The sequence below is a fragment of the Hyla sarda genome, chromosome 7, assembly GCF_029499605.1.
Source record: "Hyla sarda isolate aHylSar1 chromosome 7, aHylSar1.hap1, whole genome shotgun sequence".
NCBI lineage: Eukaryota > Metazoa > Chordata > Amphibia > Anura > Hylidae > Hyla > Hyla sarda.
In genome coordinates, this window is record NC_079195.1 from 125,574,452 (window position 1) to 125,589,155 (window position 14,704).

At 38.9% G+C, this 14,704-nt stretch overlaps 1 protein-coding gene across 1 annotated transcript in view; it reads left to right on the plus strand.

Moving 5' to 3' along the window:
• Positions 1 to 281: 281 nt before the first annotated feature.
• Positions 282 to 14,704, plus strand: part of LOC130282439 (collagen alpha-1(XIII) chain-like) — a 62,030-nt gene continuing 47,607 nt past the window's right edge. The window contains exon 1 of the mRNA XM_056530693.1: positions 282 to 971. Coding sequence (XP_056386668.1) covers positions 663 to 971 — 309 coding nt within the window. The 5' untranslated portion in view covers positions 282 to 662. The remainder of the gene's footprint in view (positions 972 to 14,704) is intronic.

The following is a 14,704-nucleotide window of genomic DNA, read 5'->3' on the forward strand; positions in this document are numbered from 1 at the left end:
TTAGAAAAAGTCCTGGATTTACAGACTCTTCCTGCTGTCTCCTATATATATCTGCTATGGGTATCACTTCAAAGCTGGAAGCAAGCTGATGAGAGGTGCTCAGGGGATTTGGAGGGTGGTGGGATAGGATGTCTCCTGGTCAGACACTTTGCATAAATAAATAAATCAGTTCAGAGTGTGCAAGGAGGAGTGGAGGAGGTTACATAGAAGGAGGGGGGTCTAGCTGGCTCATCTGATCCCTGCAGTTCAGAAGGAGAGAGCAGTGTGTGTCATGTTACACAGGAGAGAAGATCAGCCGCAGCACAGCTCCCAACCAGTTGAGAATTACACCTTCCTAATGGGGACTTCTATGCCGGATTCTTTTACAACTCTCACAAGTCATTGAAGTTTGCAAAGCGGAAGAGAGAAAGCAACACAACTACAGAACTTTCCAAGAAGTTTTTCTCTCTTCTTCTCTAAATATTGCTTGGTGAAGTTGGATCTATAAAATCTGCAGACACCTATTTATTTGTGGCTCCTGTATTCAGCCTGGCATATACTAAATAGCTGCTAGTGGATCCACCCCGGGTTGACTTCCTCCCCCTTAATTCTGGATTGTACTCCTTGGATTAAGATTGTGACTTATTTATTCTATTTATTTATTTATTGTTCCTCTGGAGAGCATGGAGGGGAAGGAGGTGTGGAGAGCTGCTGCTAGCAACAGTGTCTTCTCTAGGAGTTGTAGAACCATCCCCTGTAGGACAGAGGACTGTAGGAAGTGCAGCAGGTTCCCTGCACTCTTGGCATGTGGGTTTACCTTATTATCAGGGTTTTCCCTGGTTCTCAGCCTCCTGGTTCTCTGTAGAACTTCTGATTTACAGTCCAGGGTTTCTGATTTAGAGAAGTTCAGATACACTCACTTATCTGCCTTAGTCTCTGCAGACCAAATGGAGACAGCTATTTTGGGAAGAGTTGACCAACTGCTGGAAGAGGTCTGTACATATTTACTTATTGCACCTTTCTTACATTGCTCAAATATTGAATGAAAACACTAATATCTCCACATTTCACACTCTGGCTGCCAGGAAACACATTCTTTTCTCTTCCAGGCTTTTGAAAGCATGCGTGCTTTTATGTTCTGCTCTTTGATAACTTCTTGTCATTGTTCTGTAAGCTCCAGAATTGTTGAAGGAATTGTTGTCAAAGCAACCAAAGTATCAGTGATGAAGTCTGAAAATGTAAGATGCAGACGGATGCCCTATAATAGTATCATTAAATTGCAAGCTCTTTAACATCACTTGATATTAAAAAAAAAAAAAAAAAAAAAAACATTTTAAGGTCAGTTTAGACAAGTTCTCATTTTTCTCCATCTGATCTAACCTGGCTTTGGTGTAACCATTGATTTTTCCTTGGATTGGGCAGGTTCTGTATTTTTGCACAGCAAAACCAGTGCCACAAAATGTGCTGTAATAATGTCAGAACCAAGATGGAGGGTTCCAAAGTTTTAAATAAACTTAACCCTGTATTTTATTAATAACTTATTACATTCTATTGTCTAAAGCATGTCTTAACAATGGGAAGTTTATGTCTAACTTGTTAATTATGAATCACATATCATGCACCGTAGACTTATATATTCAGACAATTTTTACTTATCGTACCAATAATAGTTGTTGCTACAAATCTAATGTAACATTTTACAAGGCTGCATCCTTTTTGGTCATTATACATAGAGAGTCATATAAAGGGCCACATTGAGAGATGTGGGAATAGTGTATCTCTTTCCTTTATAGGTTAAGTAGAAATGATAGGAATGGTGACCTGTTGTCTGTGGCTCTTTTGAAGTTATTTTCAGTCCTGAAAACTACTGCTCAGAGCCAGGCGTGTTTGACATGAAGAAGCCTGATGGTTTAGTGTCCCTTACACTATGATGGGACAGAGATAAAACTCAATCTTGTCTGTTAGAAAAACATTTTAGGAAGTAGTATAGAACTAATACTGCTACATGTGCCAATGTATTATTTTTTATGAGACCTAAGGCTTCTTTCACACTACAAAATTCTCAGTTTTTAAACATTTGTATGAAGTCCCGTCTGAAAACCAGCTGAAAACGGCAGTAACAAAATGCTATAAGTCCGTTAGAAAATCCCATTATAGTCTATGGGATTTTCTAATAGCCGTTTGAACCCGTTATAGTCTGTTCATGAACTATTTCTCCCGTTACTATCTTCCGTCACAAAATAACGGCCGTTATCATGAACGGACTATAACGGGTTCAAACGGCTATTAGAAAATCCCATAGACTATAATGGGATTTTCTAACGGACGTATAGGATTTTGTTACTGCCATTTTCAGCTGGGTTTCAGACGGCACTTCATACAGATGTTTAAAAACGGAGAATTTTGTAGTGTGAAAACAGCCTAAGTGTCACTTTAGTCATCTGGAAAGTAATAAAAGCTTATGCAGAAAACACTACAAGATGTCACTTTCTATCAGTATTATTGCAACAGTGGATTTACAAGTGTAAATGACAACATGAGCTTATTTGTTGTTGTATTTTTTTTTTACATTTTATATTGTTGATAAATAACATTTAAAGGATCTAGAAATCAACCTATACACCTACACTAGTATGTCATTTGCTCATATAACCAATCTCTTAGGCCAAAAGCACACTAGATATGTATATCGCAAATTTTCCACGTGGAAATTCTCACAAAAAACCCACAGCAAATTACAGAACTGATAAGAAGTGACTTGTGAAAACTACAGCAAATAAGGAGTGATTTGTGAAAACTACACACAACAGGAATTTCCTGACTGACATTGATCCTTGTGGATTTTAAAATCTTCTGCATGTCAATTATGTTCCGGTTTTGTTGCAGATATTCCCCATTGAAATCAGTAGAGAAGGTAAAATCCCCACCATATCCACATCATATCCACACCATAATTCACACAGCCCCAGTGAGGAATTTTCATGCTGATTTTTCCTCAGATTTGCTGTGAAAATGTTCTTAGCAAATCAGTCTAGTGTGCATTTTCCCTTAGGGGTACCACTGTCGCGCTCTACAGACACAAGATACATGTCCATACAGACACCTTTGTGTCATTAATGGCTTCATAGAGTTTAGTGTAACTACTTATTTGCTGTGGAATTGGATGTGTATGCGCAGGCAAAGACAGCAGACCTGTAGTTATGGTCCTGGACATCTCAATGCAGAAACCACATTTTTCTTACATTCTAGTACATGTACAACCTCAGCAATACATCTGAGGTGTTTGAACAAAGCTAAATTAGTGGTTCATTCAAACCCCTCCAGATAATTGTCCAGTGAAAATAAAATAAATCAAAGCCGATGGACTTCCTATATCATCAGTTGGCTCTTATTATAGACAATTACCCTGCACATGTTAAAAGACACTTAGTAGTGGTCATCATCATAGATGTTTAGGGCCTGCTGGTTTTCTATTAGCTGGGAATACAGTTAGTGTATGTGCCTGTGTCTGGCTGTCCAGGTGCCATCATTGGCATTGGGATCATAGTCCTGTTCTATGCTATACATTATTACTGCTTAAAACAAAATCTCTTCTTACTTCCTTATATCTGTAAAGTTTAACTTTTAAGGGATCATCTAGGTGCTTAAAATTGATAGCCCTTCCTCAGGGGTTCCATTGATCAGCTGTTTGAAGGGTTCACAAGACTTGAATGAGGGCTGTAGCCTCTTTTAATATTGATGAGCTTTCCTTAGGATAAGCCTTCAATATTAGATGTGTGGGGGTCCAACTCACACACGCACAAGTGGAAGAAGCCTCTTCAATATTTACATGTGTGTCCTTACATCACTGTACTATTGGCAGCAGCAGTGCTATGTATTGCAGAATTGTCCCATTCAATGAGAAACATTTCTTAATAGTGATGCCAATGCAGATGGTGAGCCGGTGGTTTGGGGGCAAATTCTAGTTAAAAACACTTGTTGAAAATGGCAGACATAATGCCATTGGTTCAAACTTCAATTTAAGTATGTTTACCCCAGAAATAGTGTTTGCTGTTGTGGCTGCATACAGAAATCATTTTACTTATCTCAACCTTCATTTTAAAGCAAGATTCTGATGACAAGCCCTATCTAGGCATAGGCTTATTTACACCCCTGTTTTACATATTTTAAGCAATTTAAAGACCAAAAACAAATTCAACTTGGTTCTCTTATTGAGTTTATTGGTTTTTATTGTAGTTTTTTTGCTCTTAAATTAGATAAGTTTCCAATATGAGGTATAGTAGAGTAAAACACTGCCTGTCTACTTTAGATTAGTGGTTGTTGTGGGATATTCTGGCGGATTTTTTTTTTTTTCATGAATACAACCCTTGTCCATATGCCCTATATGTGTTATGAAAAGATGTCCATCTTTCTGAAGTCTTCTCTATAGGAAGATGTTCACAATGACTGGCTTTAGCTCTGGAGGAACCAGTCCACAAGATATATTGTTGGCCATCAACTTGAAGCGTCTGGCCAGACAAGGCTTTCCATGGCTATCAACGTAGAACATAGGTAAAAGAAAAATGTCAGCGACTCACAAAATCTGCTTTCTTTTCTTTTCTTGCAAAAACATACTCACAAAATACAAATATTGTATCGGGGGTGGACTAGTCCCAGGGGGTACAGGTGGGCGACAGCAGCCGTTGTTTCGCACTAGTTCAGTGCTTCATCAGGCTTCGTCGGGGTACAGGTGGCGAAAGCAGCCATAGTTTCGCACTAGTTCAGTGCTTCGTCGGGCCTCCAAAGGAGGCCCGACGAAGCACTGAACTAGTGCGAAACAACGGCTGCTGTCGCCCACCTGTACCCTCCCCCCCGGCCTAGTCCCCCCCCCCCCCCGATACTATTTGTATTTTGTGAGTATGTTTTTGCAATAAAAGAAAAGAAAGAAGATTTGGTGAGTCGCCAATGTTTTTCTTTTACCTATGTTCTACGTTGATTTAAATGATGCATCATGTCTGAGCATCGCCTTAAAGCAAAGAGACAGTTTCCGAATATATAGCACTCTCTACAGTGTATCCTTAGAGAGCAGAAGTAAGCAGTGCCGAACTTCTCTTTTCCTGTGTCTTTCCCTGGCTATAACAGCTGATTACCGGGGCTTAAAGAAGATGACCCCACAGCCGATCAGCTGATATTCAGAATGATTTTTTTTTTTTTTTTAAAGGGGTTGAGAGACAATCCCTTTACTCTAAATGATTATACTGTAGGTAAATCCTCAGTGATTTTTCACAGTGCACTGAAGAAATAGCTAAACAACACCTCCGACTGCTGTATTTGTACATCATATGCATGTCACTGGGGGGGTATTTTTGTCCCTTCTATATAAAACTATGTAAATGTTTCTTTAACAATCGCACCAAATGTTGAGGTGAAGAATGCCTTTGAGCAAGTGTCTGCTGAGTTTTCTTTTCCGGTTTGAGTATGTATCATTGGTGTAGTGTTGCTGACAGGTGTCATAGCAATGTGTGTGGTACAGTAGATGACTACAATGTGACACACAATTGCTCACTGTTTGCTTCTATGCTGAATACATATTAAAAAAATATGATACTCGTCTTTCTGCTTCCCAAATGAAAGCTTTATCTTTCTTTTTGAGAGATTTTCCCACAGCAGCCAATCACAGCTCAGCTTTCACTTTACCAGAGCTTGTTAGCTGAGCTGTGATTGGCTGTTTTGGGAAAAATCTCTCAATTTTTTCTCTCTCACAGTTTGATAAATCTCCCCCAATGATTCAGTCTAATGCTGTTATGAAGCAGTTGAGATAAAATAGCTTTATTATTCTCTTAAATATTTTAATTCCATCATTAAGTTGTATCAAAATGTATCATTTCATTATCATAATTAAAACTAGTTGAGAAAAAATGTAATACATTCTTTGCCAAACTGGCACCAAAGCATTTTGTTACAACTGTTACAACAGTTGCCGTGCCCTGCAGCCATAGATATATATTAGGCTGGTGTTTAAAGGCAGCCGAAGTCCTGTAATCTACACATTAATGATACCATTACAGTGTGTAATTATTCCAAGTTGGCTCAACTATTCTAACATGCTTAGAGGTTTTTCTGGGCTAGATGAATCATTATTTTTTTTATAGTAAAACATTTACATATATATTATACTTGCCAGGAACATAAATCTCTAAAACAGTCTCTATATTGCAGTTGGGGAGACAATTGTCCATCTGTTCACCCCCAAGATCTCCTAAGAACAAATTCTAAATTAAGCTCTTTACGATCAGGATGGTGTAAAATTAGGCTCATACCACACTTGGGGTCAATGTCAAGTTTATGTCCTGAGATTTTCCTAATGCATATATTTACCATACAAATAGGTCAGTATTATCATTAGCTGGATGTATGAAGTATTGTTCTGGTATATGTGGGTATAACGTTCTCTAAGTTTTTGTAGAATAGACATGAGAAGTGCTATATAACTTTGGATCTAGTTTTTTAACTAGTGGGTAGGGCAGTGGTCCCCAACTAGGGTGCGTTCAGCTGTTGCAAAACTCCAACTCCCAGCATGCCCAGACAGCCTTTGGTGTAGGGAATTATTAGCATTTCATATCTACCTTGCTGCTTTGCTTCTTAAACTTACCAACATAGCAGTCTATAGCTAAAAGTCTGTTAAATACAAGTTACTGTGTCACATAACTTGTGGCTACTTTCAATAGTTGCCAGCCAAATATTCAACTAATCTCTCCCGATCTCCCCATACACATAAATGAGGAGAGGAGGGGTAAGCCATTTCTAGACAGCTCTGGTAATGGAGTATCCCTCTCAGAACAAGTGGATTGGATAGGTGAAAATCAACATGCCTTACCCTTCTCTCCCCCACATCACCTGTGGAAAGTTTATGGTGTGGCAGATGTGAAATGCTGAGAAAGTTAGTACACGATGAGGGGGTTATCAAAACCTGTGTAGAGGAAGAGCGGTGCAGTTGGCCATAGAAACCACTCTTCCTCTAGACAGGCTTTGATAACTCTCCCCCTATGAAACCACTCAATACCCCAAAGGGCACAGTTACAGTACACTAGTTTATGCTGGACATTTATTGTGGTCTTATTAAAATTTCTGCACCTCTACAGGTGGGTTTCAAATCTATTAAGCCCTATTAATGTCAAATGTAGGCCTCATGCTTGTCGCCATCTTAAGAGATCCACATCTTGTGGTTTGGATCAGTATTATGGCCTCAATGTTTATCATACAGAGGTTTTTCTGTACCCTGCACCTATAGCAACTTTCATAAAAAAAAAAATTACCCTGTTACTGGAAGATGATATTTTATACAGCTGTGTTATCAGAGATTGTTTCCTACATATCAGGGCCATCCTAGGTGGCACATACAGAGCTTATTCACAATGTGTGGACAGAATGTAAAAAATGCTTCAGTGATACTGTATATAACAACATGCAGTCTATAGTGAGAAGTCAGCACACTATATACAAGTTTTTTTTTTTTAAATGCTCTAATTTTTTTAAACCCTTCTTTATACTGTTCAAGACATATAGAGACACAATAAAAAGGCAATAAAAAGCCACTGATGTGCCAATTCCATAATAATAATAATAATAATAAATGAATATACAGTGGTCCCTCAACATACGATGGTAATCCGTTCCAAATGGACCATCGTTTGTTAAAACCATTGTATGTTGAGGGATCCGTGCAATGTAAAGTATAGGACAGTGGTCTACAACCTGCGGACCTCCAGATATTGCAAAACTACAACACCCAGCATGCCCGCACAGCCAACGGCTGTCCGGGCATGCTGGGAGTTATAGTTTTGCAACATCTGGAGGTCCGCAGGTTGAAGACCACTGGCATAGGAAGTTGTACTCACCTGTCCCCGCCTCTCCGGACCGTCACCGCTCGTCACCGCTGCCCTGGATGTCGCCTTCCATCGCTGTCGCCGCGTCTCCGGGGTGTCCCTGACGATCCGGCAAGGCCTCTGCTTCCCCAGCATCCTCGCTCTCCGTTGCCACCATCACGTCGCTACGCACGCCGCTCCTATTTATGACGGGACGGCGTGCGCAGCGACGTGAGGATGGAGAGCGCCGACGATGCAGGGATCCCGAGGAGGATGCGCCGGAGCCCCTAAGACAGGTAAGTGATCATCAGCGGACCACACGGGGCACCGTAAACGGCTATCCGGTGGCAGCTGAAACAGTCTGCGCTGCCGGATAGCCGTTTATGCGATGGCCCCGACATACAAAAGCATCGTATGTTGATGTTGCCTTCAACATGCGATGGCCTCTGATTGGCCATCATATGTTGAAATGATCGTATGTCGGGGCCATCGTAGGTCGGGGGGGTCACTATATATATATATATATATATATATATATATACTTTTTATAAAAGTATAAAAAAATATTTTGTAATTACAGAAGAATACAAGGAGGTTTTTACAGTGGCTCCTCAAAATGGTGGTTGTATAGTAGTCATGGATTTGTTTATCAGGTACAAGTGTATAGGAAGCACAAGCCCCAATGTGATCAGATGTCATATTACAGATGATCATCCACTGGGAACGTAAATAGTACATATATATCTTACAACAATTATATTGCTAGACAGATAGATAGATAGATAGATCTTACCTAAAAATTAAGAGATCTGGAAGGACGGTGCACAAAAGCTTTAATATATATGGCAAAATTCAACAGAAACCTCTAAAAATATATAAAAATAAGACTATCCAGCATCTTAAAAGGAACATAGTTTTGTTTACTAGGTCCCATAGTTCAGTTTTGATTGATGGGTACTACGGACTCTAAGACTTCACGTCAGCCTAGAATTCCCCTGTTTCTGCTTAGAAATTAATTGTTGTCCAACAGGAAATTACTAATAATTACACGGGGACTTCCTGATGACCTTTGACTTCTTGTATTTCCCTGAAGGTATGTATTTCAGTATCCAGAACTTTTCCCTAATCTTTTGTTTAAAGATACAATGTTTTGCAATGATACTTGGGTTTTAATTTCTATATTCTGTAGTTAAGGGGATTGCACATATGGATGTCATAAATGCTAAGTCCCTTCTCAGCACTCCTTCTCTGTTAGCCAGAGAAAAGAGTCGCTAAAAAGTGTAGACCTGCTCTAGAGATCTAGAATAGGGGTTGTATGGGTTGTACACATGGGAACACCTTCAATCCTATTAATCTGTTTCTTGATATGGGTAAATGCTATTGAAATAGTACTTTCTGCTATCATTGAACAGCTGTAAGTGGATATGTGTGCCATTACTATTTTTACTATTATACACCTATCATTTTGTCGGTAGAGCCATTGTAATTGTATAACCCTAAAGTTGTTGATCCAGGTCATGGCTAGCTGGATATCACAAAGAAATTTCAATAATAAGATTTTAAATGGATTGCAGTGTTGTATTGTTGAAAGCAATGTATGCATGTTGTGTCTCATTTTAGTAACTGAACGTAAAACGTCTGTAAATAGTTGCTGGCATAGGGGGTCTTGTCAGATTGCCATGCTTAGTGAAATGTGGCTGATTCGTGCAGGGATTGGCAGTCTGGGCAGGATGCTGCTGTTTCACTGCTCGGGGTGGACAGCTGCCAGTATTAGTAATACATGTATGTCACATTTAATAGTGTTTATCTCTCCTACTACATGAGGAGATATTGGGGAAAATCTTTACAGTGGCTATTCCATATGACTTACATTATGTTAGGCTTTAATATTGTTTCAGAATTAAAAGCTAAAGACTTTTTTTTTATTAATTTGTTGGTTTTATCTTTGGTTAACCTGTGCAACCTTTTTCAGGGGATCCACCAAATGTGATATATTATTTTATAATATTTCATTTAGTATTGGTGGTAGCTGCATAAATGAGAATTATTAAGACAGTATTATTACAAAGATAAGTGGTGTCCTTTAAAAACATTCTTGTATATCTCTGCACCTCCTATAAGTGGTGACTGCAACCAACCACATATACTTGTTCATTATTGTTCTGAAAAAAAAGTCAAAGCTCCTAAAGGGGACCCCCACAATCACCAGAAATAACCCCTAAATTTTTCCACTTCATGGAGCTTAACCATTCAGCTAGGAGATTTGGGGAGATGACACACTTATTTACTATCATGTAATTAGGGGATTTGTTTTTAAATGCTGGAGAACCTTTTAACCACTTAGGGACCACAAGCATACAGGTACACCCTGACACACTGGAACTTAAGGACCAAGGTCGTACCTGTACGCCCGGGGCAACTTTGGTCCCCGCCGCGCGCCGGGTGGGGAATGGACCGAGATGACTGCTGATATCTATCAGCAGGCATCCCATGCCAATGCCCAGGGGGGTTCTGAGACCCCTCCATATTGGTGATTGCAGCAAATCACCAGTGAATTCGCACCGGAGACCCGGTGACCAGGAAAATAAGGGGGATCAGGGTTGTCCGAGACACCCCCAATCTCCCTGAAGGGATAGGAGTGAGGTGGCAGGAGTGCCACCCCTCCTATCCCTGCTATTGGTGGGTCAGAAGCGACTGACCAATAGCAGATCAGGGGCGGGGGGGTGCTTAAAGTTTGGTTCCCCCGTTCTGCCCACCTACAGTAGTCTGGGCAGTATGGGGGAACCGATGGTGACCGTCGCCCGAGGTCTACTTACCCATCAGCGATTGGCAGCGGGCGGCAGAGGACGGTGATGCGGCTCCCTGGTGCGGCAATCCTACGGAAGCCAGTGAGTAGTTGCCTAGCAACATCTGGAGGGCTGCAGTTTTGAGACCACTATACAATGGTCTTTAAACTGTTGCCCTCCTGATGTTGCACAACTACAACTCCCAGCATGCCGAGACAGCCGTTTGCTGTTTGGGCATGCTGGGATTTGCAGTTTTGCAACAGCTAGATGGCTACAGATTGGAGATCACTGTGCAGTGGTCTCTAAACTGGGGCCCACAGTAGTCTGGGCCCAAATCCACTTCAAAACTGAACTGGTCTATGAAAAATTCTGATTTTGAAAATTTTGTGAAAAATTGGAAAATTGATGCTGAACTTTGAAGCCCTCTGATGTCTTCCAAAAGTAAAAACATGCCAACTTTATGATGCAAACATGAAGCAGACATATTGTATATGTGAATAAATATATCATTTATTTGGGATGTCCATTTTCCTTATAAGCAGAGTTTCAAAGTTAAAAAAAAATTCAGAATTTTCAAATTTTTCATAAAATTTTGGAATTTTTCACCAAGAAATGATGCAAGTATCGACAAAAATTTACCACTAACATAAAGTAGAATATGTCACGAAAAAACGATCTTGGAATCAGGATGAACAGTAAAAGCATCCCCGAGTTATTAATGCTTAAAGTGACAGTGATCATATTTGCAAAAGAATGCTTGGGTGCTTAAGGTGAAAATGGGCTGGGTCCTTAAGGAGTTATTGGCCCCATTAACTTTTAGTCAAAGGTTCGCCATACCTGCCATCTGTCCAAAGTGTTTTGGGGGCCTCCTGACTCTCCCTAACAGATGATGTCAGGGTAAAGAAGGATTGGGCAGGTCTGATTTATATTGCCCAACCTTTCTCTCCATTTGAGAACACATGAACATTTCCCAAGCCGAAGGTTTATGTTTCTAAGGAGACCAGGATAAATAGCTGTCAGACAACCATGGAGCCTACAGCTTATGTATACCACCTTTAGACACACATTAATGTACAGTAGTCTTCTGAATGCTCCTTTTAAATTTTTCTATCTTTAGAGCTTTGTTAGGAATCTGTTGTCTTTGTCAGAACCATTGACATTTGATCGCTTTTTACTTAATTTTTTCTGGAATGTGATGACCAGAGTTGGCAATTTTGCCATTGGGTATTTTTTTCTCTTTTTTTTAAATCATTTTTATTACCATGTGGCATAAATAATGTCATAGAGGACTTGTATAAGCAGTCATTCACTTGCTTATACAGTTCAATAAAATACATATGCACTGCATTGATCTGTTAATATAGCAATCTACTAGTACTAGTGCTGCCATAATAACCGTTGTGTCCGACTGTGTCACAGGGGTCCTGATGTGAATTCTAACCATCTTGACGTCAGTATCTAGATGGTTAAATAACCAATATTTGCTGACTGTAGCTGCCAGCAGTCAACAGTCACTTGCTATGGAGAGCTTTCTCTATACCTTTTTAATAGCGTCATGATGTACTTGGTTTTGAAGAGGTTGGTTACATCACAATCTTTGATGTTTTCATTGTACACAAGACATATTATCACTATTATATCATTAGTTCAAGGGAATAGGTCTAAATCATGCTTAGAGCTCAAGTATCAAAGAAGCTGTGTTAGCGACTGGATGCACATCTCCTTCCTCTTCCACCATTCCTTGCCTTCACTGGTCGAATTGGCTCAGTGCTGTAAGCCGAGCCCTGTACATCAATCAGTCAAAGCAGTGAGGCCCTAGTACTTGGCTCCATATGGACTCCTTCAGCTCATAATGTTTTTTGTTGAATCTTTAGAGCTATTATTTTATCAGAGTCTTGGTACTTTGGTAGGTTGGCCTGACTCTACATTAAACTGTGACAAACCATAATTTCTACTTGTTACCGTGTCAAGATTCCCCCTTCTGTAAAATCCTCTTTTACCATGATTTTGTAAATTTTTGTGGTATCATCATGGATATCTGTATGATGCTAATTCCACCATTCAATAAAAAAAAGTATTGTAGCTGTTAACCTATTTTTTTTTTTTAAGAAAAAAAGAAACCTGCCCAAACACTTAATCCTAATGTCTTTTACATCTGCTTCTTTGAAATTCTTCTACACAGGCAGAAAGTTCAATCTTTTAAAATGTTAATGAATTTGTACAGGAGCAAAACAGATTGAGTTTAGAAAACTGCTAGCGAAAACTCTGAAATAACATTTGTCACCTCAACTGGCCATTCACCATAAGTGTTATTCAAATTAATGAAGAAGATTCTGACCCAACAGAGATCAAATTTTTTTATATTGCCATTCAGATTATTCAAAATATTTAGAATAATATATATATATATATATATATATATATATATATATATATATATATATACATTTTAAATAATAATTAAATGGGGTTATCCAGAAAAACAGTGCTGATTTCTTAAAAGAAAAAAACAATAAAAAAAAACAGCAGCACTCTTATCCTTAGGGTATGTGTATTATTGCAGCTCAGTTCCATTTAAGTAAATGGAGTCAAGTTATAATACCACACACAATCTGAGGACAAGTGTGGTGCTGTTTTTTTTGGAAGAAATTAGCTCTTTTTTTCTATTCCTGGATAACTCCTTAAAAGTTGACATACCAGAAGTAATAATAACGTCAATGTAGAAATCAATAAAGGTTTTCTAGGGTGCCCCAAAGTTTTCTAGGGTGCCCAAGCTTCTCTAGACCAGAGGATGTTATTCTTAGTATATTATTATTATTATTATTATTATTATGACTACATGTTATAGGATTTAACCAGCTTCTTCATCAGATCACACTAATAAAATAGTAAAAAGAAGACATTTTGGTCCTTATTCTTATAAAAGTCCTCTTAGCTGTTTGGACACCCCTGAGAACCTGTATTGATCGCTGATCCCTGTTCTTGTATATATTTGTCTCCAATGCACCTTATGGTTTGGTGTGTCAACAAGGACATTTCTACATGTCTGCAATAGAGTTGGGCATATTTTAGCACAACGCCAAGAGGTGAGAAATATTCTTACAATACCAGAAACTGGCGATACTAAAAGAAAGTACATATGGTCGTGGAGGTGCAGAGAGTTAGACCCTTTCCAATTTAGTACTGATTGCCTAATCCAAGGATAAGCCATTATATTTATAGAACCCGATATCCCACTTAATATTTTTCATTTTTTACATAGTTAGAACCTTATCATAATACATTTCCTTCAGTGTGAGTTTGAAATTTTCTTTCATGGCATGTGTATTATATTTTTTTCTTAGATGGAATCTCTAAGATGTGTTCTATACTTGATCTTATGGTGATCTTATGTAGGCATTAAATGTTGGAGAAATGATGTATTACATTCGATATCATAAGGACACATATTTTCTTCTAGACTTCCATGGAAGTTCTGTGCCCAGGGCAGTTGAAAGAAGTGAAATTATGCTTTATAAATATATGAATATATATGCTTGCTACACCAAGTAGTCTTTATCAATAGTTCCCTCATGGTTTTATTATTGGAAATGATGGTTTTTGGCTTACCAGGTTCTGCTAGGATATAGTAAAATCTGTTTATGGAAGTTTTTGCCCCAGAAAAGTTGATGCAACTAGGCTATGACTACTTGAAGTTTATATTTTCTAATGAATTACCACTTTTATTATAAAACTGTTATGCCATTTTTTACTAAGGTTAGGTCCAGAGTTGGAGATTCTGTTCAATTGCAGAAAAACCCGGTCTACTGCATGACAGATACCAACAGAACCCTAAAGACCCAATTAGCTTAAATAGGGTCCACTGGGTTTCCATCTGGTGTCTGTCATTTTACTAGATTAAACCTGACAAAATATTCCACTTGCTATGTTTTCTTGTCTGGTTTAAATGGATTCAATTATGTCCTGATATCCTCACACCAGGGACACTCAATGCGTTATGGGTAAAACTGCTGTGTCACAAATGATATGGAATGGGTTTCTTAATAAAGAATGTCCTTACCAATTAGTATACTAAGCAATGTAGAATTTGTCCAG